General features: G+C 58.7%; 1 protein-coding gene and 1 long non-coding RNA gene across 22 annotated transcripts in view; one reads left to right on the top strand and one right to left on the bottom strand.

Annotated features, from left to right (window-relative positions):
- Positions 1–244: 244 nt before the first annotated feature.
- Positions 245–2,770, top strand: LOC140709388 (uncharacterized). The gene is made up of 2 exons (XR_012089893.1): positions 245–431; positions 2,462–2,770. It is a non-coding gene; the product is annotated as an uncharacterized lncRNA (long non-coding RNA).
- Positions 2,771–9,239: 6,469 nt separating this feature from the next.
- Positions 9,240–23,453, bottom strand: part of RAP1GAP (RAP1 GTPase activating protein) — a 74,027-nt gene continuing 59,813 nt past the window's right edge. For 4 of the 21 annotated variants that reach the window (XR_012089760.1, XR_012089761.1, XR_012089758.1 and 1 more), the window contains 12 exons: positions 23,260–23,331; positions 22,538–22,624; positions 21,905–22,042; positions 19,773–19,904; positions 16,884–16,961; positions 15,856–15,965; positions 14,728–14,841; positions 12,482–12,605; positions 11,414–11,516; positions 10,971–11,105; positions 10,706–10,748; positions 10,219–10,283 (listed from right to left, as the gene is read on the bottom strand). Coding sequence is in view for 13 of the 21 variants with exons in the window: in XM_038000454.2 (XP_037856382.2) it covers positions 10,740–10,748; positions 10,971–11,074; positions 11,414–11,516; positions 12,482–12,605; positions 14,728–14,841; positions 15,856–15,965; positions 16,884–16,961; positions 19,773–19,904; positions 21,905–22,042; positions 22,538–22,624; positions 23,260–23,331 (1,071 nt within the window). In the remaining 8 variants the exon portion in view is untranslated. Of the gene's footprint in view, positions 10,284–10,705; positions 10,749–10,970; positions 11,106–11,413; positions 11,517–12,481; positions 12,606–14,727; positions 14,842–15,855; positions 15,966–16,883; positions 16,962–19,772; positions 19,905–21,904; positions 22,043–22,537; positions 22,625–23,259; positions 23,332–23,453 lie in introns of all 21 variants that reach the window. The other 17 variants (XM_007980143.3, XM_038000729.2, XM_038000996.2 and 14 more) reach the window with 6 other exon arrangements.

Genomic DNA, 23,453 nt, shown 5'->3' with positions numbered 1-23,453 from the left:
GAGGCTTAGAATCACTGAGGCGGTGGGAACAAAGCCGCGGGCACAGGAGTGGACATTTCTACGGTGTTCCCTGCTGCCCAGGCGCTGTTCTTATGTTCTTCACAATACACATTAGCTCATCTTCCCCGCAACCACCCCTGGAGGGCAGGGACTGTGATTACCCCCATTTTACAGATGAAGAAACAGAAGCAGAAATGATTAAACTTATCGGAAGTCACAGCACTAACAAGGGCCGGAGCCAGGACTCTAGCCACGCAATGCGGCTCCAGAGTACAGGATTTTAATCACCCCGTTGCATACCCTGGCGTCAGGCAGGGCTGTACTTCAGGACGGGTTTTCCCCATTTCCAGTTGCGCCCACGTCGCATCTCCTCCCAGAGCTGAGTTTCCTGTGCTGTGACTGCAGGCGGAGAGGAGGCCCAGCGTCTAGGGGTGAGTCACCACGTGCCCATTCTCTGCTCCTAGGGTCGGGGCCTGGCTAGTCACTGCCACCCGCTGGCTGGAGTCCAGTGCCCTCATCTGTGGACTCCTTGATCTTGAAGCCGCAGCCTCCCATGTGCTGTGGTATGGGCAGGCAGGGTGCGGGGAAGGCTCGGAGGCCATGGGTGGGGAGTAATGAGGAGGACTCAGGAATCTCACTGCAAGGTTTCAGGTGGTGGGGGTGGCGGTGGAGGTGGGGGTTCAGTGGCTGGGAATCCTGTCCTCCTGGCCTGTAAACAGGGCACTTATGGCTGTGCCCTTGACCTGTGGGGAGTGCCCAGCAGCCTCCACCCACCCATGCTAGGGCAGCTCCAGGGTTTCCGGATCCCCAAGTCAGCCCGGGCTTGACCACGCTGCCTGCGGGACTGTCATCGGCCTCCAGCCCACTCAGGTCACCTGGTTGGGGAAAAATGGCAGTGAAGGGGCAGAGTGCTGGGTCAGGGTGAGAGGAGGGGCCTGGGGCAGGGTCTAGAGGCTTTGAGATGTGATCATTGCTCCTCTTTGCCTCCCAGTGTCCTGGGCCAAGGCCTGGGGAGCTGCTGCCTCCTCTCAGGTTGTGACAGGTGCCAGATGGGCCCTTTGTGCTCTGAGCCCTCCACTGTCGAAGAGTCTCCTGGGGCAAAGGCCTCTTTCCACAGGTTCCTAGACAAAACTCAGCCTGGAATGGGCTTCTATGGTCCAGGGAGGAAGGCGGCCCAGGAAGGGTCAGACAGCAAGTTGCAGCCACACAGCAAAATGGGCAAAGGAGCCCAGCTTCCATCTCCAGCAAGGCGTTCTCACGGCCTTCTGACCCTGGGTCTGGCCAGTGAGAAGAAGGGACTCGCAGGTACCCAGCGCCTGTCTGATTCTGGCACTTCAGCCCCCAATCCCAGCAGTCTCTTCCCACCCTCTTAACAACACCGGTGCCGGCCCCATTTTACAGATAGGAAAACCAAGAGCCAGAGAGTGACTGGGGCACTGCTCTAGCTGGTGGTGAGGGAAGGCCTGTCTGAGGGAGTGACATTTGCACGGACAATGCCTTGCAAAGACCTGGAGGAACAACTGCTCCAGGCAGGCAACAGATCAAGTGCAGACAACTGGGGTGGAAATAAGGAACAGAAACAAGGTGATGTGGCTGGAGCCCAGAGAAACGGGGATCCGTGAGTGGAACAGAGGCTGCATGAAGGGGTATGGCAAGAAAGGAACTGGCATTTTCTTCTGGTCACAGCAGGGAAGTCACTGCAGGGTTAGAAGCAGGGGAAACAAGTGACCAGCTTGTGCTTTGATCACTTGAGTGGCTGTGGAGCAGAGGCGGCCAGGGAGCTCCAGGAGCTGAGGCCAGAGCACAGTCTGGAGCTTTCTCTGTCTGGGTTGGAGGTGGTGGTGGCTTGGACCAGGCTAAGTGTGGTGGTGGCGGGGAGGAGCTGGTTCCAGACAAGCTGGGAGGGAGGGCCAGCAGAGCTCCCTGGTGGACTGCACGTCGGGAGGGGAGGGAACAGGGGAATCGGGGCTGGGCACCTGGGTTAATGGAGGTGCTGTTTACGGATATGGGGAACCAGGTGTGGGGAGAAAATAGACAGTTGGGTTTGGATCACATTGGGCTGGAGGTGCCCATTGGACCTTGGAGTGGAGACGCTGGGTAGGTAGGAGGAAAAAAGTATGGAGTTTGAGGGAGGAAATAGAAAGATGAGGGTCAGGATGGTATTTATAGTTACGGGCTGGAGAGAGCAAGTGACTTGCCCAAGGTCACAGAAAGCCAGTGGTCAGGATTTGAACGGGGTCTGCTAGGCTCTGAAACCCACAGGGGCTCTTGCCACTGCAGGAGCCGTTCACCCCAGACAGCTGGGAACAGAGAGGGCTTTGTCCAAGGCACAGGGGGCTTGCAGGACCCAGGGGTGGGGCAAGGAGAAGCCCCTCAGGAAAACACAAAGAAAGAAAACACAAATAAAACCAAAATAAAGAAATAAAGTGAATGTAATCCTAATCAAAATCCTGTTGGTCAGGCCAGATGCGGTGGTTCATGCCTGTAATCCCAGCAGCTTGGGAGGCTGAAGCAGGAGGATCACTTGAGCCCAGGAGTTCGAGACCAGCCTCAGCAACAAAATGAGGCCCCATTTCTACAAGAAGTTACAAATGAAAAATGAGCTGGGTGTGGTGTTGCGTGCCTGCAGTCCCGGGTGTTGACATGAGATGGGAAGAGCGTGCCCAGGAGTTGAAGGCTGCAGTGGGCTACGATCATGCCACTGTGCACCGGTCTTGGTGACAGAGCGGGACACTGTCTCAAAAACAAATAATAAATAAAAAGACAAGTCCCTGAGAATGAATTTGGGAATGACTGAGATCCTTCCAGCCTGGGCTGCCCACCTCCCATCCACAGCCTGGTCAGCTGGAAGAGCCCATGTCAAGCATGAGGTCCCCTGCCCATTGTACAGATGGGGAAACTGGGGTCTGAAGGAAGGCAGGGCTGGGGTCTAGGTCTTCTGTCTGCCAACGCTGACTCTTCTGCCAGCCCCTAAGCTGGACTCCTGTCTGGGCCAACTCAATGGCTGGGTTGAAACCTTCCAACTGGGGCATTCCTGAAGGGGGTGAGTGTCTCTCTGAGGTCCTCCCGTAGATGGAACTGGGGCCTGCAGTCTTCCCCTCCTGGGTCCCCCCCAAGGCAGTGTTTGCCCATGCCAGCCTCTGCCCCTGGTCCGGCCCCGCCCTGGCCTTCAAGACCCCTCTAGGTCCCTGGCAGGGCAACCCCGTGCCTGGCTCTGGTCATGGTTCCTGCCCTGTGGCCAGGACCAAGGCCCCCCCTGGCCCCTGCCCAGACCACCCAGCGCCAAGGCCTGGCGGAGCCCGGGTGGCTGGCGGGCAGTACTCCCAGGCTGGCCAGCCGTGGTCTGGCCCCGCCTGAGGGGCTGTGGCCTGGGAACCGCCAGCTGTCTCCTTGGGGAAGCGGCTGGGATCTCCAGAACAAACAGGGAAACCGCAGGCTCCCCCACCACGCCCCCAAGGAGGGGCACTGCCTCTGGCCTTGCCCGCCAACACCCCACTCTCTAGGCCTGGCTCCCCACTTCTGGGTGAATAGAATGGAGGCCTGGCAGTGAGCAGGTCCCAGAAGTGCCTGATCCCCAGGAGGTGAAATGACACCGAGTTCCCTGGACGGAAGCGCACAGCACAGGGCACTGCACATGGGAGGCTCCTGAGAAACAGCAGCCCTGGACTCATCCACCGCTGGCTCAGTGGGAGCCACAGCAATCCTGGGGGATTCCTGGACCTGGCAGGGCAGGCTGGGACAGCCGCCCTAATTCAGACCGGCTGGGGGATGGGGTGCATGTGACTCCACTAAAAGCCGCAATTAGAGCCCAATTGAAAGAAACGCTGTGTTAGTTCCTCCCCGGGTAGATGTGATTACAGGCTCGAAGCTAAACCATTTCTAACAGGATGACACATGGAGAGGCCCCTTCTGGGGTCTGGCAGGATGCCCAGCCCAGCCCCCGGCTGCGTGACTGGGGAAATCAAGGCCCGGAATTCGCACTGCAGGTGAAGAGGGGGCGAGGCTTGAGGCTCCATCCCCACCTCTCACTTTTCTCTAAAGGATTTCGTGCCGCATCCAGAAGCCAAGACGTTGACACCCCTTGAAAAGGAGGGCTGGGGACTGAGATGATTGACTCCCCAGGAGGAAGGAAGCAGGCGCTTCCCAGAACGACCTCGGCGTGACCTGGACATGGAGCCAGGCGGCTGCTCCCTGCCCAACCCATGGGGGCCTTGAAATGATTAATAATAATAAAGATAATGGTGCCAGCAGCAGCCGTGGCTCCCTTTGGAAGTGCTCCCCGGGGGCAGGCATCATCTCGCGCATTCTCGCAATCCTGCCAGGGAGCTGCTAGTGTAGCCACATGGCAGGGCTTGGGAAACCAAGGCTCTGAAGGGTCAATGACTTGCTCAGCGTCACGCCAGGAGCCAGTGGTGTGTTCCTGCTGGAACTGGACAAGCCGCTGAGATCCTGAGCAGGGGGCGCAGTTCGGGGGGCAGTTAGGGGGTCATCTCAGTGAATGGCAATGAGTGAGTAAGCGAGCCTGTTAGCAAGTGAATGAATGAATGAACGAATAAAAAGGCTGTTTAAGTAATTCTGCCCCTGGGGAGGCACGAAAGGGCCACAGGTCTCTCCCTAGTTGCCCCCCGCCTTCAAGGAGACTCCTGAGATTAATGGGCCACAGATAAAGGCCCAAGTCTCGCCTGCCCAGAAACAAGGACCCCTCACTTCCCGGGTTCCAGGGAACCCCTGGCTCATCCAACGCCCTGCTAGGGCACAGGGCACTGCACACGGGAGACCCCTGAGAAACAGCCTCTCTGGCCTGTTCCCTGCCACCTTCGTCCCAGCCATCCCCCAAATGCCACAAGGGTAGATCACCCGTCCTAGTCCCCACCGCCACCTGCACCCTTGCCCAGGGCAGAATTCCCACATAGAATTGGGGTCTGGGGAGGGACCAAAATAGGGGAAAAGCTGATCTCCTCTCTTCACCCACTCTGCCCCCTCCTGTCCCCTTTGCAGCTCACACTAGGGAGTCCCCAGGTTGGGGGTGGTGCACACTTGGTTCCTAAGAGCTTGGGCAGTAGGGTGCTAGAGCCCCCTGCTGGCCACACATCCCCCTCCATTCCCCAGATTCTTCATTCATTCAGCAAATATTTATGGAGCCCCTACTGTGTGCAAGGTGCTGGGCTCAGCCATTAGTGCACACGCAGACGCTTCCTTCTGATGTCTCTGGTTCCACTAAGAAGATTTTGTGTGTCATGTGCCTCCCCACCACGTTCCCGAGGACTGTCCCCACGCCAACTCCTTGTGGTCTGAAGCTGTGCCTCCCTCATCAGACCGGGATTTCTCCAGAGCATGGTTGTGACACTGCCATCACACTGGCCTATGCAACCTGCTTTTCCTGAGAAACCTCTCCCTTCACTCCAAGAGCCTCCCTGGAGAGGGCTGCCAGATAAAATACAGGACACTCAGTTAAATTTGAATCTCAGACAAACAAATAATAATTTTTTAGTATAAGTATGTCCCAAATATCGCACAAGGTATACTTAAACTAAAAATTCTTCCTTGTTTATCTGAAATTCAAATTTAACTGGGCACCATGGGTTTCTATTTGCTAAATCTGGCAACCCTAGACCTGGAGCTCTTTCCTCCTGCTGGAAGTGGGCCTGGCCAGATGGCCCAGGTCGTGTCTGGACTTGGCTCCTGCCTACCCAGTTATAGCTCCTGTTGGTCCCCAGGACTGGTTCCCTCCCTCACTGGGCCGCACCTGAAACCCCAGCTCCTAGGTGGACACAGCCGCCCACCACCCGGTGCACAGAGCCCAGCGCATGGACCCTTAGGAGCACTGCGTCCCACCTCCTGCGTGATGGGTCCAAGGAGAGATGGGGAGAGAGCCACAGCTGCAGAGAGAGACCACGAGTGTCAGAGACAGACAGAGGCAGAGACACAGAGATAAAGGGACACAGAGACTGAGCACTGGAGACAGAGGGGGAGACAGCCCAGAGGGAGATGGACAGAGAGCTTCGGGGCCCCTGCCCAGAGCTGCTTTGGGAGACCAGTGAAGGGGGTGGAGCGTCCTGAAAGCCCACTGGGATTTCCCTGAGTGGACTGGGCAGGAGGAGAGGTGGGGCCCCTGAGCCCCAACATTGGGCCCCAGACTGGCCGGCCCTGGGAGGCAGGGGTGGGAGTCCATTCAGAGGCCGGCCTCAGCCCTGGGGCTCTCCTCTTGCCCTGCCTCCCAGGGACAAACACAGGGACATTCATGGCTTCCCAGAAGGGCCTATGGGGCAGCCAGAGTGGCTTTTAAAATTAGCCTCGCTAACCAGATCTGGTTATTTCAGGAGGCTCCATCCCTTTGGCAGGGCGGGAGCAGGGAAGAAGGGAGGAACCTCCACATTCCAGGGTCCCTGGCTGAGTACCCCCTGTGGCCTGGGCAGCAGAGAACGTCCAGCTCCCAGTCCCCTGGCGTGGCCAGCCTGGGTCTGTGGTCATCTCCTTGGCAGAGTTGCCCCAGGGTTGGCCATGGATGTCCAGGGACACCCCAGCTGGGGGTAGGCAGGGGAGGACCCCCTTGTACTGGGCGTGCATTCTGTGCCAGCAGCCATCCCGGTAACTTAGAGGCCAAGACAGCCTCTTCAGAGCAATAGGTAGGGGCCTTGTCCTCATTCTCCAAGTAAGGAAACTGAGACTCTGAGAGCGAGGAGGCTGCTGCTGTGAGGCAGGGGAGATGGGGGAGGTCAAGTCTTCCAGACACCCAAGTCCGTCCATGGGAGGCCTCTTCCCTCCTGCGTCTGGAGGAACCCCCCGGCTGCTGTTTCCACTACGAGAGTAATTTCTAAGCAGAGTCCAGCGCTTCCCGGAGCCTGGTACCCCCCGCCCAAGTCCTAATTCCAGCCTCTAGTCACAGTGTCCCGGCTCGCCCTCCCACCTCAGAGCCCAGGGTGAGCACAGAGCTGGCGCAGGCACAAGAGAAACAGCACTGGACACTTTGATCCCAGAGGCCCGCTCCGTTGCCAGCCTCCCCTGACCCCACCTCAGAGCTTGGAGGGGTGCGGTGGGGTGAAACTCAGCCCAGAGGCCTTCCTTCCCGCAGACGGCCTGGCACCAGCTGGACAAGGACGGGGCAAAGGCAGGTTCTGCCCACCAAGCTGCCCATCTGCTCTGCCACGGCAGCCCCTGCTGCTCCGTCTCAGCTGCGGGATAGAGTGGAGTGGGGGTGCATTGCTAAGTACAGGGAGACAAGCCGGACACCTCCCCTGCCAGCTCTGTTATGGGAGCATCATGACCCCAGGCAAACCCGGCAAGCTGAGGCCCAGGGAAGCACCTGACACCTTCCATTCCCAAAGCCTCACATCCAGGCACCTGTGCTGGGCCCAGCAGGTGGGCATCCTCCACGCACCGAGCGGACCCCACGTGTTCTGAATGACGGACGTCATTGATCCCCTCCCCCGGTACGCACACTCTCTTCTTTGAGCCCACCATGTGCTGGGGCTGCACCGAGAACGTTATGAGATGTCACTTCATTTAATCCTCATGCCAGGGTGTCAGCGAGGGCAGGGCTGTCAGCACCCCCACTGCACAGATGACGAAACTGAGGCCCAGGGAGCCAAAATCATGTCTCCGTGGTCATAGAGTGAGGAGGCGAAGCAGCTCAGAGCTGACTCTGAAGAAGCTCTTAACCGTGGTGCTGAACTGTGGCGGCTGGCCCTGCAGAGGTGGGGCCGGAGGAGAGAGGGCAGAGGACTGCCACAGAGGGGGAACTGAGGGATAAGGAGCAGGGGTGAGGCTGGTGGGTGGGCGATTCACAGGGGACTCACTGGGTCCAGAGCAGCCTAGAGCCAAACCCAGTTGGGTGGGGCTGGGGTTTGGGTGTGAGTCACCACCCATGGGTGGCCTGAGGCATCAGAGGGTCACAGAAGGGCCCTGTCAGGAAAAGTGTGGCACTCCCTGAACAACCCCCTGGGGTGCCTGGGAAGGGGGCAGGGCCAGCGGGGGCTGGGGGGCACTGCCAAGCTGTCAGGGAGGCCAAGGCACGGCTGATCCCTTCGGAGCCCAATTTGGTGCCTGCTCCCAAATGTCCCCAAACCCACCCCGCAGACCTGCTCTCCTCTGTGGTCCTGCCCCAGAGGGAGGAGTCCTCTCATTCACCCAAGTCCTAGTCTGTACCCCCAGGAGCCTCCCGATTCTCCCCTTAGCCCCACAGCCCATCAGGCACTTGGTCCCCCTGCTCAGGCCTGCCTGGTGTCCTTCTCAGCGTCCTCCTGGCTACCCTCTTACCCCATCAACAGCCTCGTTGGTCACCTCCTGCCTCCGCTGGTGCAGCCTCCACCAGCAACTACCGCTCCTGCCCGGGGCTCCCCCTACCCTTGTCACAGCCCTGGCCCCTCCGTCTGGAGTTCAAGGCCACATTGCCTCTGGCCTCATCCCTGCCCATCTCCCTGTCCCCTCCATTGTCACCTTCCCACCATTTGGAGCTGGTTGCCACCTTCCCGGTTCCAGGGGTGCTCTGCCTCCCCGCCTTTTACTCGAGGCCCCCTCCTGCAGGTTCCCTTCTCCCTAGGCCTTCTCAGGAACGGGGAGCAACTCCAGGGACTTTCCCTGACACCTCTCCCCCCAGGCCCTGCTGGTACACACCTCTCCTGTCCCCAGCTGCCCCTCATCACCCATCATCCTACTGTCCCAGCTGTGAGTTCCTGGTAGAAGGATCTTGGACTCATCCCCATCTCCTGGGCCCCCATCGGGTCCCGTAAGTGAGCCCTTGGCGCCCCCTTGTGGCCATATAAGGGGATTCACTGAATATGAGAACAGGAGCAGGAAGTAATTAATTGAGCACCTAATGTGTGCCAGACACTGTGTGCTGTATGTTTGATACCCACCAGCTCACTGAATCCTCACAACAAACCCTTGGGAGAAACACTACCACTCCTGTTTTACAAAAGGAAACACTGAGGCTCACAGAAGCTAGTAAGTTTTTCAATGCCACCCACCCAGTTGGTGCCAGGACTCAAACCTAGGTCTGCTTAACAGCACAGTCATGTTCTTCCTGCAGTGGGGAAGGGGCCCAGGGTGCAGGGAAGGACAGTACCCCAGGGAGGAAACCACGGGCCGTGCTCACAGAGCTGGTGGCTTGGCTTTGGAGGTGTCCCCAGGCCCAGCAACTCTGATGGGTACAGGCTTGCTCCTTGCCACCTTGGCATCCCTGGACGTCTGTCTGGGGTCAATCTGGCCACGGTTCACACAAAGCCAGGCCCAACTCTGGGTACAATAGCGATAAATAGAATTTATTTTATACAACTGTTACCGACATCCACACGGCCACAGGGGCTTCCAAAATGGGTGTTGGGGCTGGGAGGCTGGCCTTTGGCTTGGCGCCTAAAAAGTGTGACCAGACACACAAGGGCTCCCAGCAACTGTGCCTGGCTGCCCCCTCCATGGCGGTCGGGGGAGGCAAGGCCTGGACTCTCGGCCAGCTGAGACTCTTGGCCTGGAGGGTCCAGCATGGGATGGCAGGGGTTAAGCTGGGTGCTGGCTGAGGAGTCAGGTAGGTCCCCATCCCCCATGAGGGGGTCACTTGTCTGTCACATGTAGGCAGTGGACAGGGCATTGGCAGACCTGTGGCAGAACTGGAGGGTCCAGGAGGCACACTGGGCACAGCCAGCTCCCTGCCCCTCAGCCCACCTGGGGTTCCAGGGACCTCAAGAAGCAGGGTAGGGTGACGGGAGGTCCCTGGGAAGAAAATCCCATCTTCTAGGGCAGGTGCATATAATCACAGTCTTCAGTGACCTCTGAAATAATCTTGTCCATTTGTAGCAGAAGCGCCCAGAGAGGGAGAGTGACTTGCCCAGAGTCACACAGCAGAACCCAAATCAGAATCCAGGATCCAGCTCCCATCCCAGTGTTCACTCCCCGACACATCACATCCACCTCGTGCTGCCTCCAGGGGGTAAGCTCTCCGCACGGAACTGTCTCAATCCCTCTCTCCCACCTTGTTCCCCCTGAGTCCAGAGGGATGCTCAGGGGTGATGGAGGCCCTGGGTGGGTCCAAGCCAGGCCCCCAGTCCTGCTTTTACTGAGCAATCCCTGCCCCAGCCCGGACCCCCAGGCTGCGGGTGGGGACGATGCCAGCAGCTTCCCCGATCCCAGGTCTGGACGGCTCTGCCCTGCAGAGATAGCCCAGATGGGTGGACCATGGGGAGGGTGGGGAGGCAGGGGGCAGCCCACAGGCTGGTGTTGGTCTTCAGGGCAGAGGTCCCGTCTGCCTGGGCTTGACACGGCACCTTCCCCTTGTGCTTCTGTGGCCTCATCTGCAGGGCAATGGGGGATGGAGACACCATGAAACACGGCATGGTGGGTGACTGGCACCAGTGTACCCCAACTCTGCCAAGTCCCTGCCTCAGGGAACCCCACCCTGGGAGAGGGGCCCACCCTTGGAATTCTAGGCTCTGGGTCTTTCTGTCCCATTGGGAACCCCTGAAACTTCTCGCCACCCAGCAACTGCCAAGTCCCTTTCACACTCCCATCAAATCCTCCAACAACGCAAGGGCAGAGGTTGCAGGGAGGGGCTGTGGCCTGCCCAAGTCACCCAGCAACTGAGTGCCAGGGACTCAAACCCAGACACATAGCTCCCATCCCAGAGAGGTGACAGAGCAACAGGGAGGAATCACCTCAGCCCCCCACACACCCCCACCCTCTCCCACCAAACACAAGCTGAAGGGCTGGGTCTAACCTGCTCAGTTTCACCTTCAGAGGCGGTGGCCCGGCTAACAGCCCTGCAGACAGACAGTGGTGGTGAGGCAGGTGGCAAGACGGGAGAGGCAACGGGGCGGGAGACACAGGTGTGCAAAGTCACTGGCTATGTCCAGGCCAGGCGAGCCCCACCCCTCCTGGCCTGGGGGAACCTCTTGGTCCAGCCTCAGCTCCCAGCCTCCCCGCCAGCTCATCCCCTCCCGGGTACGGCTCCCTCAGCACCAGCCCCAGGAGGCTGCACGTACCAGCTGGGGCATGTGCTGCTCAGATGCTTCCAGCTGGATCTTGATCTCGGGACATGCAGGGTCCCCCAACTTGCCGGCGTCTGGGTGGGGTGATCGAGAGGGGCCTGGGGAGGGGGGCAGGAGGGAGCCACCTCACTGGCCGCGGGGAGGCACCAGGGAGACGGGGGCACAGGTGGGCGGTCGGCACCAGTGCGCTCCAACCCCATCCTTAACTTTCTTCCTTGCCATCCCCCATCATCCTCCGAGACCCTTCCAGAAGAAACCAGCCCTCCAATCTGCCCAGCCACCCTAAGCTGGACAATGACCTGGCCGCTGTCCTCCAAGGCAGGGGCAGTCACATCACACACCGACTGTGTGGGGACATGGGACCTGGTGCCCAGCCCTGTCCCCCTCCTACCCCAAGGGTAGCCCTGCTTCGTGGGGAAGCTGCCCTGTCCTGGTACCTGGGGAGCTGCCCCCACTCGTGGTGCTGACACTGTCCTCCAGCCACGTGCTATAGATGAAGGAGTCCCGCTTGTGAGGTGTTCCTGAGGACGACACGCTCTCCTGGGGAGGGGGTGGAGAGCGGGAGGGAGGTTAGCCCATGCCCTTGGCACTGGCTAGGGCTCCCTCCCAGCCCCTCTCCCTCACTGCACTCTACAATCCCCCACCCAGACCCCCTGCAAGGAGGACGGGCCTAGCCATGTCTGCCCCAGGGAGACCACGGGAGGGCAGAGTCAGGGCAGGCAAAGACCCGGGCACACACCACCCACTGCCACTCATTCATTCAAGAAACATTCACTGATGTTCTCCAGGGCTTGCCACTGACATAAATCAGGCATGGGCCCTGCCCTCAGGAGCCTGGTATCTGGGAGGCAAGGCAGGCTGTGAAGAGACCATTGTAATTCTAGACTCTGTGCCCCAGCGGGCAGGGCCTGGGTCTGCACCGTTTCCAGCTGCACCTGTTGTATCTGGGGCAGTGCCTGGCAAGTAACAGGGTTTGCAGCATGAAGAATGACAAAGGGTGTTCCGGGCAAAGCCCAGGGACTGTGAGAACGCAAAGGGGGTTCCTAAGCTACCCTGAGACTAGGAAATCAGGGAAGGCTTTCAAAAGGAGGTGTGTGAGACTCAGTCAAGAAGATGAGTCAGAGCCAGCCTGGCAAAGAAAGGAGGAGGCGGCAGAAGAGTGTTCCAGACAGAATAGATGGCACACGTGCAAAGGGCCAGGGGTGCAGTGAGCCTGGGAGGCTTGGGGGGGCACAAGGGAGTCCAGAATGTCTGAAGTGGTAAGAGAGGAGACTAGAGAGGAAGGGAGTGACCAGATCTCCAAGAGCTCCAGAAACTGAGCTTCCTGTGGACAGTGCTGGGGAGCCATGGAAGGCTTCTGAGCAGGGGAGGGTTCGTCTGTACTGCTCCTTTGGGCCGGGTCCCCTGATCACATCTCAGCCACGCCCAGGCTCGTGGTTCTACTCAGGGAGCAAAGAGCCCCCTTCCCAGCTCCTGTGGAGCCCCTGACCCCCTGAGCCTCTCACCAGGCCTGTGTCCTCTCCATCCACGCCCTCCGTCTCCTCCACCACGCTGGCAAAGCTGCTGGCACTGGATGAGGAGCGGGAGAAGTCCTTGAGCGCCTCTGCTCTCTGCGCAGCGGTCTCCGCTCTGCCACAGACAGCGCCCCATTAGCCAGTGTCCACCCCGAGCCCCTCCTGGGCCAGGCCCTCACTCCCTTGCCCTCCCCAACCCGGGAGGCCCAGCCTGTAGCAGCCAAGCACCTTTGGGGACCCCTTACAGATCCTTGAGCCTCTGAGCCCCCCAGACTCCCCCTGCAGCCTCCTCCTACCGCCGCAGTCCTTCCTAATCCATAAATCTGACTATGTCCCTCCCCTGCTCAAAACCCTCTCCTGGTTCCCCATTTCCCCAGGTAAAGCACAATGTCCTTGGCCTGATGTTCAAAAACAGCAGCGATTAGTGACACTAACATCATCGGCTGCACGTCCACTCTGCGCCGGGCACTGCTCTATGTGCCTTTACCCGAATTATCTTATCACTATGATTATTATACCCATCTTCCAGATGAGGAGACGCCAGGCATAGAGGGGGCAGGCACACAGCCCAGGGTCACTCGGCACAGGTGGGAGGGCAGTGGATGAGGTCCAGGCAACTCCACAGTCTACTCTCTTAACCCCACAGTTTTCATGCTCAGGGCCTCCGCGCCTCCTGCCTGGAGTCTCAGTCCTCTCAAATCCCAAAAAGCAAATGTGCCTTTCAAAAATCAGCCGAGAGCTCCCGCTCCAGGAGTCCTTCCCCAATTCCTCCTCCCAAGGTGAGAATGACCCTCCCCACTCTGGCTCCTGCATACCGCGTCTCCCCTGTCCCTGCCATCCTTTCCTGCCTCTCTGTTCGCCTACTTGGCTCTTTAGCCTGGGCTGAGTCCTCTTGATCCCCACAGAACCCAACACAGAGGCAGCTCAGCCAACAGACACCAAATGCAGGGACAGCTTCCTCACTGGCCTCTCTGCTTCCATCCCACCCCACTCCAGCCTCTTCTCCATAGAGCAACCGCGGTCAGCTTCTTGAAGCATCACCCTCATGATTAAAATCCTCCCAAGGCTCCCTGTCACACTTAGGATAAAAGTCAAAGCTCTTAGGCCAGGCACGGTGGCTCATGCCTGTAATCCCAGCACTTTGGGAGGCCGAGGCAGGAGGATCACAAGGTCAGGAGATCGAGACCATCCTGGCTAACACGGTGAAACCCCATCTCTATTAAAAATACAAAAATTAGCTGGGCGTGGTGGTGGGTGCCCGTAGTCCCAGCTACTCGGGAGGCTGAGGCAGGAGAATGGCAAGAACCCAGGAGGCGGAGCTTGCAGTGAGCTGAGATTGTGCCACGGCACTCCAGCCTGGCGACAGAGCGAGACTCTGTCTCAAAAAAAAAAAAAAAAAAGAAAGAAAAGGAAAAAAAAAGGTCAAAGCTCTTTTACAGCCTGCTAAGCTATAAGCCAGTGTCTGCCCCCGTCTCCAACCTCCTTCCTGCCACCATCCAGCACAGTGTCACAATGTCTGTCCGGGCCCAGCCCCTCAGGTACTCTTTTTTTTTTTTTTTTTTAAAGTGATGGAGTCTTGCTATGATGTCCAGGCTGGAGTGCAGTTGCAGTAGTTATTCACAAGCATGATCATAGCTCACTGCAGCCTCAAACTCCTAGGCTAAAACCATCCTCCTGCTTCAGCCTCCCAGGGAGGTGGACTCCAGGCATACGTCACCACTCCCAGCCACCCTTCTTTCTGTCCCTGGAGTGTGCCCCAGGCCTCTGCACTGGCCGAGCTCCTCACCAGAATGCTCTTCTCTCTGCCATGCCAGTCCTAGCAGGGCTGGCTCAATTCCCAATTCAAATGTCACCCCATGGAGGTGTCTCCCCTGAGGACCCATCTAAAGCACCCCTGCACCCAGTCCTTCTTCATCCCCCCCAACTCTGCTTCGGGTTCCTCCTATCACCATGATCCGGAAACAGCTTATGAGGCCATGTTCTGGTAGACCTGCGGCCGTGAGGCGGGGACCTATGTGCAGGGCACCTCTGTGCCCCAGAGCCGGGCGCGGGGCTGGGTGTGCACAAAGCATTCACTGGGTATATGTCAAAGGAGGGCCCCAGAGAATGCCCAGGCCCCCCTGACACCCTGCTGTGGCAGAGTCAAGGCTCCTGGGCTGTCCCGGGCCCAGGCAGGGGAGGGGAAGGACGGTTCACCACTCCCAAGCCCCCAAGCCCCACGTGCCCTGAGCCCCAACCTGTTCTTGGTCGTGGGCATCTCTGGGGAGCTCTGAGTGGATGAGTTCTCCGACTTGGGCTCCTGTGAGACGTGCCCGCTGTCTGGGGTCTTCTGACCAGCCGGAGGGCTCTCCCTGCGGGGCACACGGGGGCAGCAGGGGGATTCAGCTCCGGGCCCAGCATCAGGGGTAGCATGAGGCCCAGGCGGTGAGGGGGGGTCACCGTGCCTCCTGCCTCATACCCACACCCCTATCCTCAGGGCCAGCCCTGGAGCAGTCTTGTGGGCTCCCTGGCGAGCCTGGCCAGTGATGGGGTTGGCACTGACGGGGCTGTATGGGACAGGGATGGGACTCCTCCCAGGTCCTTTCCACAGGAGCAGGTACAGCTGTCCCATTATGGATAAGGAACCTGCCCAGGGACGCACAGCTAGGACGTGGCAGTGCCAAGACCTGAACCCAGGACTCACAGCACGTGGAGCTCTGGCAGCAGCAAGGACAATGGCCGCTCCCCTCCTGGAGCTCTCAGGGGGCCTGGCCCCGGCCTCACATGCAGCGCCCCAGGTCCCCACAGCAGCCCCATGCCATGGGTTGTGTTCTTGTCCCTTTTCCAGGTTGGGACAGTAAAGCTCAGAGGAGCTCAGTGACTCACCCAAGGTCACACATGGTTAGTACCACGGAGGCAGTACTCACACCCAGGAGCTAGCCTCGGAATTCCGGGGGCAGCCCTGCTGCTGGCCTGGGCTCACTGCCCTCATACTGCCCACACTCGCTCACCCCCAGGCCCATCTGTGGCCACCCCAAACATCAGCACTACGCCCTCCCACATGCGCTGGGGCCGTGGGAAGAGCATGGGTGCTGGCCCTAGACAGATCAGGGCTCAGATCCCAGCTCTGCCCATCACTGGCTGTGTGACCTGGGCAAGCCCCTTGACCCCTCTGACCTACGGCTTCTTGATCTGCATGTGGCACGTTAGGTGACGTGCTGGCCCTGGTGCCCGACACGCAGCAGAGACTTGACCACACAGCTGTCACTAGTGGGGACAGAGAGGCAGAGGGGCGGGCACTCCCTTCTGCCTGCTCTGCTTTGCCACCGAATGGGGATCAGGGATGGGGGTGCAGGGCAACAGGGCACTGTCCCCCCCTCACCCACCTCTTCTCCTGCACCTCCTGTATGTTCTCGATGCCAATGGCGCTGCTGCGGCGGGAGCCGAACGGGCCCGATTTCTTCCTCGTGGGGCTCTTCCCAGGGACAATCAGTGACTGTGGGGAGAGGCCCCAACTCAGTGCCACCTTCCCTGGGAGCCCCAGTGCCCCCCAACATCCCCTCTGGGGACCTTGCTGCCCCAGGCCCTGAAGCAGAGTTGGTGAGCAAGAAAGAACGAGAGAAGATATCCATCCCCAGATAGGCCTCCCAGTTCACAGAAAGGGAAACAGTCCCCAGGAGGGCAAGGGGCTCTCCCAAGCTCACACGGCAGGACCACCAATACAGGCCCAGGATTAGGGCAGGGTCCTGAGGGGGCTGGGGTGGGAGGAGGCCGAGTCCTCACAATGGCTACGGCTCCCCGCCCCGCAGGGCTCTGCGGGATCTGCAGCCTAAGGGCGGTGGTCAGAGTGTGGTGTAGCAACCCAAGCCCCACCCCGTGCCAGCTGGGGCCCCTTCCCGGAACCTCCAAATTGGGTGGGGGAGGTTCTGGCCCAGTAGCTGGAAGACCCCCCCCCAGCTTCCCACACACTGTGCTGGGATGCCCCAGGCCCCAGAAGCCTGCCCCCAGCTTCTCTGGAGGCAGGAAGGGGTAGGACCCCAGGCCAGTTTGTGGCGGGGAGGAGGAGTCAGGGCAGAGGAGAGGGATGGCGCTCCATGCAGACCGGCGATATTGGGGGACGTGCGGCTGGGTATAGGGCCTTCGGGTACCGGATCCTGGCAGGGACTGGGCCAGGGTCCCAGGGGCCAAGGCAGGGCCAGAAGCCCCTGGTGAGGGGCACTGGCTCTGGCACAGGTACCAGGCCCCAAAGCAGGTGCTGAGTGCCATCGGAGCTGCCGCCACTCCATCCCGCACGCCCTGGGGCCTGTCCCGGGGGCAGAGGGGCAACGTCCCCAATATGGCCTCCGTCCTGAGAGTGAGCAGAGAACAGCGCGTGCAGGCAGCCTCCAGAGCCGGCGGCCCCGCGGACGACAACCTCTTCCACGGTTCCTATGCCTATGGCACTGCCCCGGCGTCCGAATCTACTCGCACTTTTCCCAGGAATAAGCAATGACTGGCAAGCAGCAGAGGGCGAGGGCAGAGAGAGAGAGACAGAGAAAGAGTCAGAGAGCGAGAGAGATGGTGGGAGGGAGACAAAGAGAGGAGGAGAGGCAGGGAAAGGAGGAAGACAGACAGAAAAAGGAAGAGAATGGCGCAGGAGGCAATGGGAGAGATAGGGCCAGGGGAAGGGAAGGCGAGAAGCACAAGGAGAGGCAGAGGACAGGGGAGACAGGGAGAGAGATGGACAGATAGACAATTACCCAGAGACAGGGACATGCGTGAGCCAGCGAGGGCACACCAGACAGGCACAGAAGGAAATCCAGAGAGACAGGGACGCAAGGACACAGAGACAGGCCCAGGGAGGGTCAGAGACGGAGAAGGAAGACAGGGGAAGGCCGAAAGGAAAAGGCGAGGGTGAGAAGAGCGGAAAAGGGAAGGAAGAGAGGGAGCAAAAAAGACAGGTGCAAGAAGGAAGGAGAAACAGAGAGCCAAAGGGCAGAGAGGCCACAGGAGGGGGAGAGGGAAGGGAGGAGGGAACAAAAAAAAAAAGGAGAGAGAGTGGAATGAAAGGAGAAAACACAGAGAGAGGGAGAATTGTGCAAAAACAAAACAGAAATGGGTCCAATTACTGCCATGGTGGGTGCTGCTGGCCTGGTCCTGTCCCTGGGGCCCCTCTCGGCCACCCATAGGAGGCTGGGTCACTCTGGTGGAGAGGAAGGGAGGGGTTGATAAAACTGGGTTGGGGAGAGGTTGGGCCTGCTTCTCACATGACAGTGTGCTTGGTGACTGCTGGACAGCAGAGGTTGGGAGAATTCCCTCCTGCCACGTGACATAGCCTCACAGCACTGAGCGCAGGGCTTCGCATGCAGTAGACAGTCAATAAAGGATGGATGGATGGATGGATGGATAGATGGGTGGGTGGGTGGATGGATGGATAGGTGGGTGGGTGAATGAATGGGATGGATGGATGGATGGATGGATGGATGGATGGATGGATGGATGGAGATGGATGGATGGGTGGATGAGTGAGCAGATGGATGGAGATGGATGGATGGGTGGATGAGTGAGCGGATGGATGGATGGATGGATGGAGATGGATGGATGGATGGGTGGATGAGTGAGTGGATGGATGGATGGATGGATGGATGGATGGGTGGATGGGTGGGTGGGTGGATGGATGGATAGATGGGTGGGTGAATGAATGGGATGGATGGATGGATGGATGGATGGATGGATGGATGGAGATGGATGGATGGGTGGATGAGTGAGTGGATGGATGGATGGATGGATGGATGGGTGGGTGGGTGGATGGATGGATAGATGGGTGGGTGAATGAATGGGATGGATGGATGGATGGATGGATGGATGGATGGATGGATGGAGATGGATGGATGAGTGGATGAGTGAGTGGATGGATGGATGGATGGATGGATGGATGGATGGATGGGTGGATGGGTGGGTGGGTGGATGGATGGATAGATGGGTGGGTGAATGAATGGGATGGATGGATGGATGGATGGATGGATAGATGGATGGATGGATGGGTGGATGAGTGAGTGGATGGATGGATGGATGGATGGATGGATGGATGGATGGAGATGGATGGATGAGTGGATGAGTGAGTGGATGGATGGATGGATGGATGGATGGATGGGTGGATGGGTGGGTGGGTGGATGGATGGATAGATGGGTGGGTGAATGAATGGGATGGATGGATGGATGGATGGATGGATGGATGGATGGATGGAGATGGATGGATGGATGGGTGGATGACTGAGTGGATGGATGGATGGATGGATGGATGGGTGGATGGGTGGGTGGGTAGATGGATGGATGGATGAGTGAGGAGCACAGCAGTGGGTGCAGTGTCCTGGGGTGGCCACTAGGCAGTGGACAGCAGTGAGGCCCACAGCCATAGGCCATATTCATCCATGTGCCCAGCACTCCCGAGTGTGAGCAGCAGAATCCCAGAACCTGGACAACAGTCAGTGATGACACAGGAGGTGATCCCTCTGGAGATGCTCACACAGAAGCCAGATTTCTGACACACAATAGGCAGCCACACCACAGAGGCCCTGGCTGCTGCGGACACACGGTAGGAGGTGCTCACAGAAAAAGTACCCACACAACAGCTCACTTCCTGACACACAGTAGGTGTTCACTGACATCTAGGGCTTAGCACACACGATGTGCTCATACAGCAGTCCATTTTCTGACACAGAGTAGGTTCTCACACAGCAGCCCATGGCTGTGCACACAGTAGACGCTCACAGAGTCGATGCCCACACAGCAGCCCAGGACCTGACACACAGTGGGTGCTCACAGGTACTCAGGGCCAGGCCCACAGTAGATGCTCACAGGGTGCACGTCCACACAGCAGCCCAGGGCTTGACACAGAGTGGGTGCCCACAGCCTGACACACAGTAGGTGCCCACAGAAACCCAAGGCTTGACAGTAGGTGCCCACACAGCAGCCCAGTCCCCAGCAAACAGATAGTAGATACTCAATAAGGAATGAGACACAGAGGCTGCCCCAGGGCTGACCTGTGGAAAGTCACACCTCAATGTGTGAGGGGCCAGGAGGAGGGGAGGGTCAAGGAGCTTGGGAAGGGGCCGCAGGCTGCAAGCTGTCAGCACCGCAGTGTCCTGGCCTGGGCACTTCACCCCCCTCCCAAGGAAAGCAGTGGCTAGACCAAATCCAGAGCCTAGGATGGGCACGTGGGCAGCAGGGCAACAGAGAGAGGGGGGCCAGGCCTCAGGAGGCAGAGGAGAGCTGAGGGCCCCCCAGGGAGGGACAGGGGCCTGGGCACAGGGAGGGTACTCACTATTCCAGCTGCCTTGGCCAGGTCGGGGTTGTTGGGTGCGAAGCTCCCGCTGTGGCTGGTGGACACGGTGTTGGGCTTCTTGTTGCTCAGCCCCATGGCATCCATGGACTGGCTGCGGCTCCGGATGACCCTCTGTGAAGGGGGTGGTGGTGGAGGAGGCACAGGATTCCTAAGGGCCGTCCCCTTGGGGAAACCCAGGAGCCCAGGCACCTGGTCCCTCCCTGGCAATGCCACTCTGGGTGAGCCCTGGAAATCCCTTCCCCTGGGCACGTGGACAGCAGGGCAACAGAGGGAGGTGGGGCCAGGCCTCAATTTCCCTGTGCGTCACATGAGAAGCAGGTAAATATGGGGCCTGCCTAAGGGTAGCTCAGGTCTTGGCTCTGCCACCAACTTGCCGGGTGGCCTGGGGGACACAACTTCACTTTTCTCAGTCTCTGGGACACACAGGCTGCTCTGTGCTGAGTGTCCTCATGTGGCTGCGTAAGGACTGCAGAAGATACTGAGTGCACAGACAGCCCTCTTGACACCCGAGTTTCATTCCTGTTAAGGCCTCTTAGAGCTCTCCTGTCTTCTTTCTTTTCTTCCCTCACACCCTCCTTCCCTGTTTTTTTCAGACCAATCTATACCAAATGTTTGCTGTGGGACCAGTGCTTCACAGTCACTCTGTCACTGGATCCCCCTGCAAGAAGGGGACTAGCAATCATGCCCATTTCACACATGATGGAACTGAGGCAGGGGCGAGCCCAGCATGCCAGGACCCATGCTCTCAACTCTGGACTCTGCTGCTTCTGAAAAATTATTTAACCTAATCTAGGTCCACCGTCCAGCACCTACCAGATGTGGGACCATCGGAGCCCTCCTCAAAGGAGACGCCCCAGGTCCATATTGACCCCATCTGTCCTGTCTCCAGTCTCCAAGCCTCTTTCTCAAAGATGATCTATTCCCCTCAGTTCCTGGGCAGGCCTGGGCAGCTGGACTAATTCCCTTATTCCAGCCCATATCTCCAGCTGTGTGACCTGCCCTGGGTTGAGGGTGAGGTGTGACCAGCTGGCCGGGCACCTGGAAGATGGGCAGGTGGGTGGAGACGGTGGCAAAAAGGCTACCATCTGGGGCCCTGTAGCCTGGGTGAGTCCAGACCCTGTCCAGGAACTACTCCACTCCCCACACTTCTCATTTCAGACAATAATTGCTGAGGCAGACAGGCAAGGTTTTGCATTTTGCTTTTAAACTTACATTGTACTAACCTAACTCTTTTAAAGATAACAATAACTGTATGAGGTAAGTTGCCATTACCCTACTCAACAGATAAAGAAACTGATGCTCACGGAATGCCCAAGTTGGTAAGTAGCAGAGCTGAGATCTGAAGTGTCCCTGCTCTTAAAGTAAGCTAAACCAGGGACAGGCAGGGTGGGTCACACAGGCCAGGTCCCTCTCCAATGATCATGGTTCACACACCCCTTCTGAGAACTCTATTTCTTTCTCTCAGTCAAGACAGAGCCTCTTCCTCTCTTCTCTGCCTGCTGACCTGGCAGCCTTTGTATCAGCAGCCCTTGCTGTCTCCCAGAATCCTCCAACCTTCAGCAGAATTCCCAGGTGAATTCTCCACCTAGGCCCCACCTCCAACAGTTACTCCTCCTCAAGCCAGGGCCCCACCTTACACGCTGCTCCCTCAAACTCTACTCAAGGCAGACTATGTCTGCAAGTGTAAGCCCACTGTAAAGCCCAAATCCACCTCGAGCCCGGCCCTCCTCCCAGACTAGGGCTTCCTCTAGCCACACCCCCACGCCATGTCCATTAGCTCTGGCCCCTGACTCCACCCCCAGCCACGTGCCCTCCCAGACTCTACCCCTATGCGAGCGGCCTCTAGCCATACCTCCACACCATGTCAATCAGCCCCAGTCCGGGACTTCGCTCTAGCCACACCCCCTCTCAGATTCCACCTCCAATGCCAACCGCCTCTAGCCACGCCTCATGCTGTGTAAATCTCCCAGTCCGGGATTCCACCCCCTAAGCCACGCCCCTTCTGTCAGACTCCACCCCCACACCGTGTCCATCAGTCTATCAGCCTCAGCCTGGGATTCCGCCCTAGCTGCATCCCTGTTCCCCGGCCAGTTAGACCTGGGGCCCTTCACCTTGAAAGACTCAAAGAAGCCGCCGCCCCCACTGCCATTCTCCATCTTGTCCTCGTCGCCGCCCAAGCCCATCATGGACTGGCTGTGGATGTGCAGTTCCTCATAGAGTGTCTCCAGGAGGGCGGCGCGTGTCCGCTCCTGTGGGCCAGGCCCGGGCCGTCAGGAAGGACCCCAGGGATCAGCCCTTCGGCCCACAGTTCAAATCCCGGCCACCTTCTGAGGCACGGGACACCTTCTCTGAATGAGTGGGGAGTGGGGAGTGGGGAGGGCCCCTGCACCGCCTTCCCCCAGGCCACTCCACAGCTCAAGCAGCCCCCAGGGACCCTCATATGAAGGGCCCCTCATAGCCTCTTCAAGGTCTGGCTTCATGTTCCCACCCCCCAGGTTCGCCCCCTACCCAGACCCAAGGTGTCCCCCATCAGCCTGCCCGCATCCCAGCATCTCCTGGGCACTCCTCACTATCCCTCCGGCTTCCTCTCCCCAACCTCCTACTCATCCATCAATCCATCCAGCCCCAGGTGTCCCCGCTAAGGCCAGGGTCTGAACATGGCTTTTCCCTTCCCAGGGACAGGACTGAAGTTCTAGGTTGGAAGGTGAGAAGAGGGTGACCCAGCTCTTACAGCCCATCCTCACCTCCAGTTTGGCAAACTTCTCTGCCTTGTAGCAGGCATATTCAGCATTGATCAGCTTTGTCAGCAAAAATTCCTGGAACTCAGGCCCCTGGAAACCCCCAGTGTGGAGGAGACAAGAAATGGAGGTTCAGATGAACACATAAACAAGAGTCTGAACCCCAATGAGGCAGAGGCTGCAGCTCCTGAACCATGCTCTCCTGGGGCCTGGGGTCACCCTCTTCACTCCCAAAAGGGCATCTCCCTGGGTTCAGCTCCCCAGGTACCTTCAAGGGGCCCCAGTGCCCTTCATGGCAGCCCATGACCTCAGGAGAGCAAACCCCACAGATGTTAGGGTCTGAGTTGGGGTCTCAACCTACTGCTTCAGTCTAGGGTAGCTGAGCTGTGTACAGAGCTGAAGCCCAAGCTTGAAGTGTGCCCCTCCCCAAACATTTTAGAAGAAAGAAGAGATTGGAACTGTCAGAAAGAGAACAGAAATGAGGAAAGGCCAGTCTACTACATGGAAAGTATAAAACAATTGTGTAGTTTATTCTGTGACCTTGTGAAAAAAAAAAAAAAGTGTTTTCAAGATGAACAGAAAAGCCAGTCCCCAGTTGCAGTTAGGGGAGCCCAGCTGCCCTGGCACACAATGCAGCTTTGGGACCTCATAAGGCAGAATGTATGTGCACCCCCCAGGCCCCCACCCATTTTGTCCTGCTTTGCCCATGACTAGGGGCTGCCCCTCACCTTTCTGAACACGGCAGGGTCCGGGAGGGGGGGTCCGAAGAAGGGCACATCATCTCTTGCAGTGACAGAGACCTGGAAGGGAGGGCAGCTGTCTGTTCCTGTGGAGTCTGGGGTCTGCTCTGCCCCACCCTAGCCAGAAACCTCTACTTTGCCTCCCTGGCCTGCCCCTTGGTCGGGGAGGCTCAGTGATTGTG

Source organism: Chlorocebus sabaeus, chromosome 20 (assembly GCF_047675955.1).
Source record: "Chlorocebus sabaeus isolate Y175 chromosome 20, mChlSab1.0.hap1, whole genome shotgun sequence".
In the NCBI taxonomy this organism is placed as follows: Eukaryota; Metazoa; Chordata; class Mammalia; order Primates; family Cercopithecidae; genus Chlorocebus; species Chlorocebus sabaeus.
This window is presented reverse-complemented; position numbering and strand designations above follow the sequence as displayed.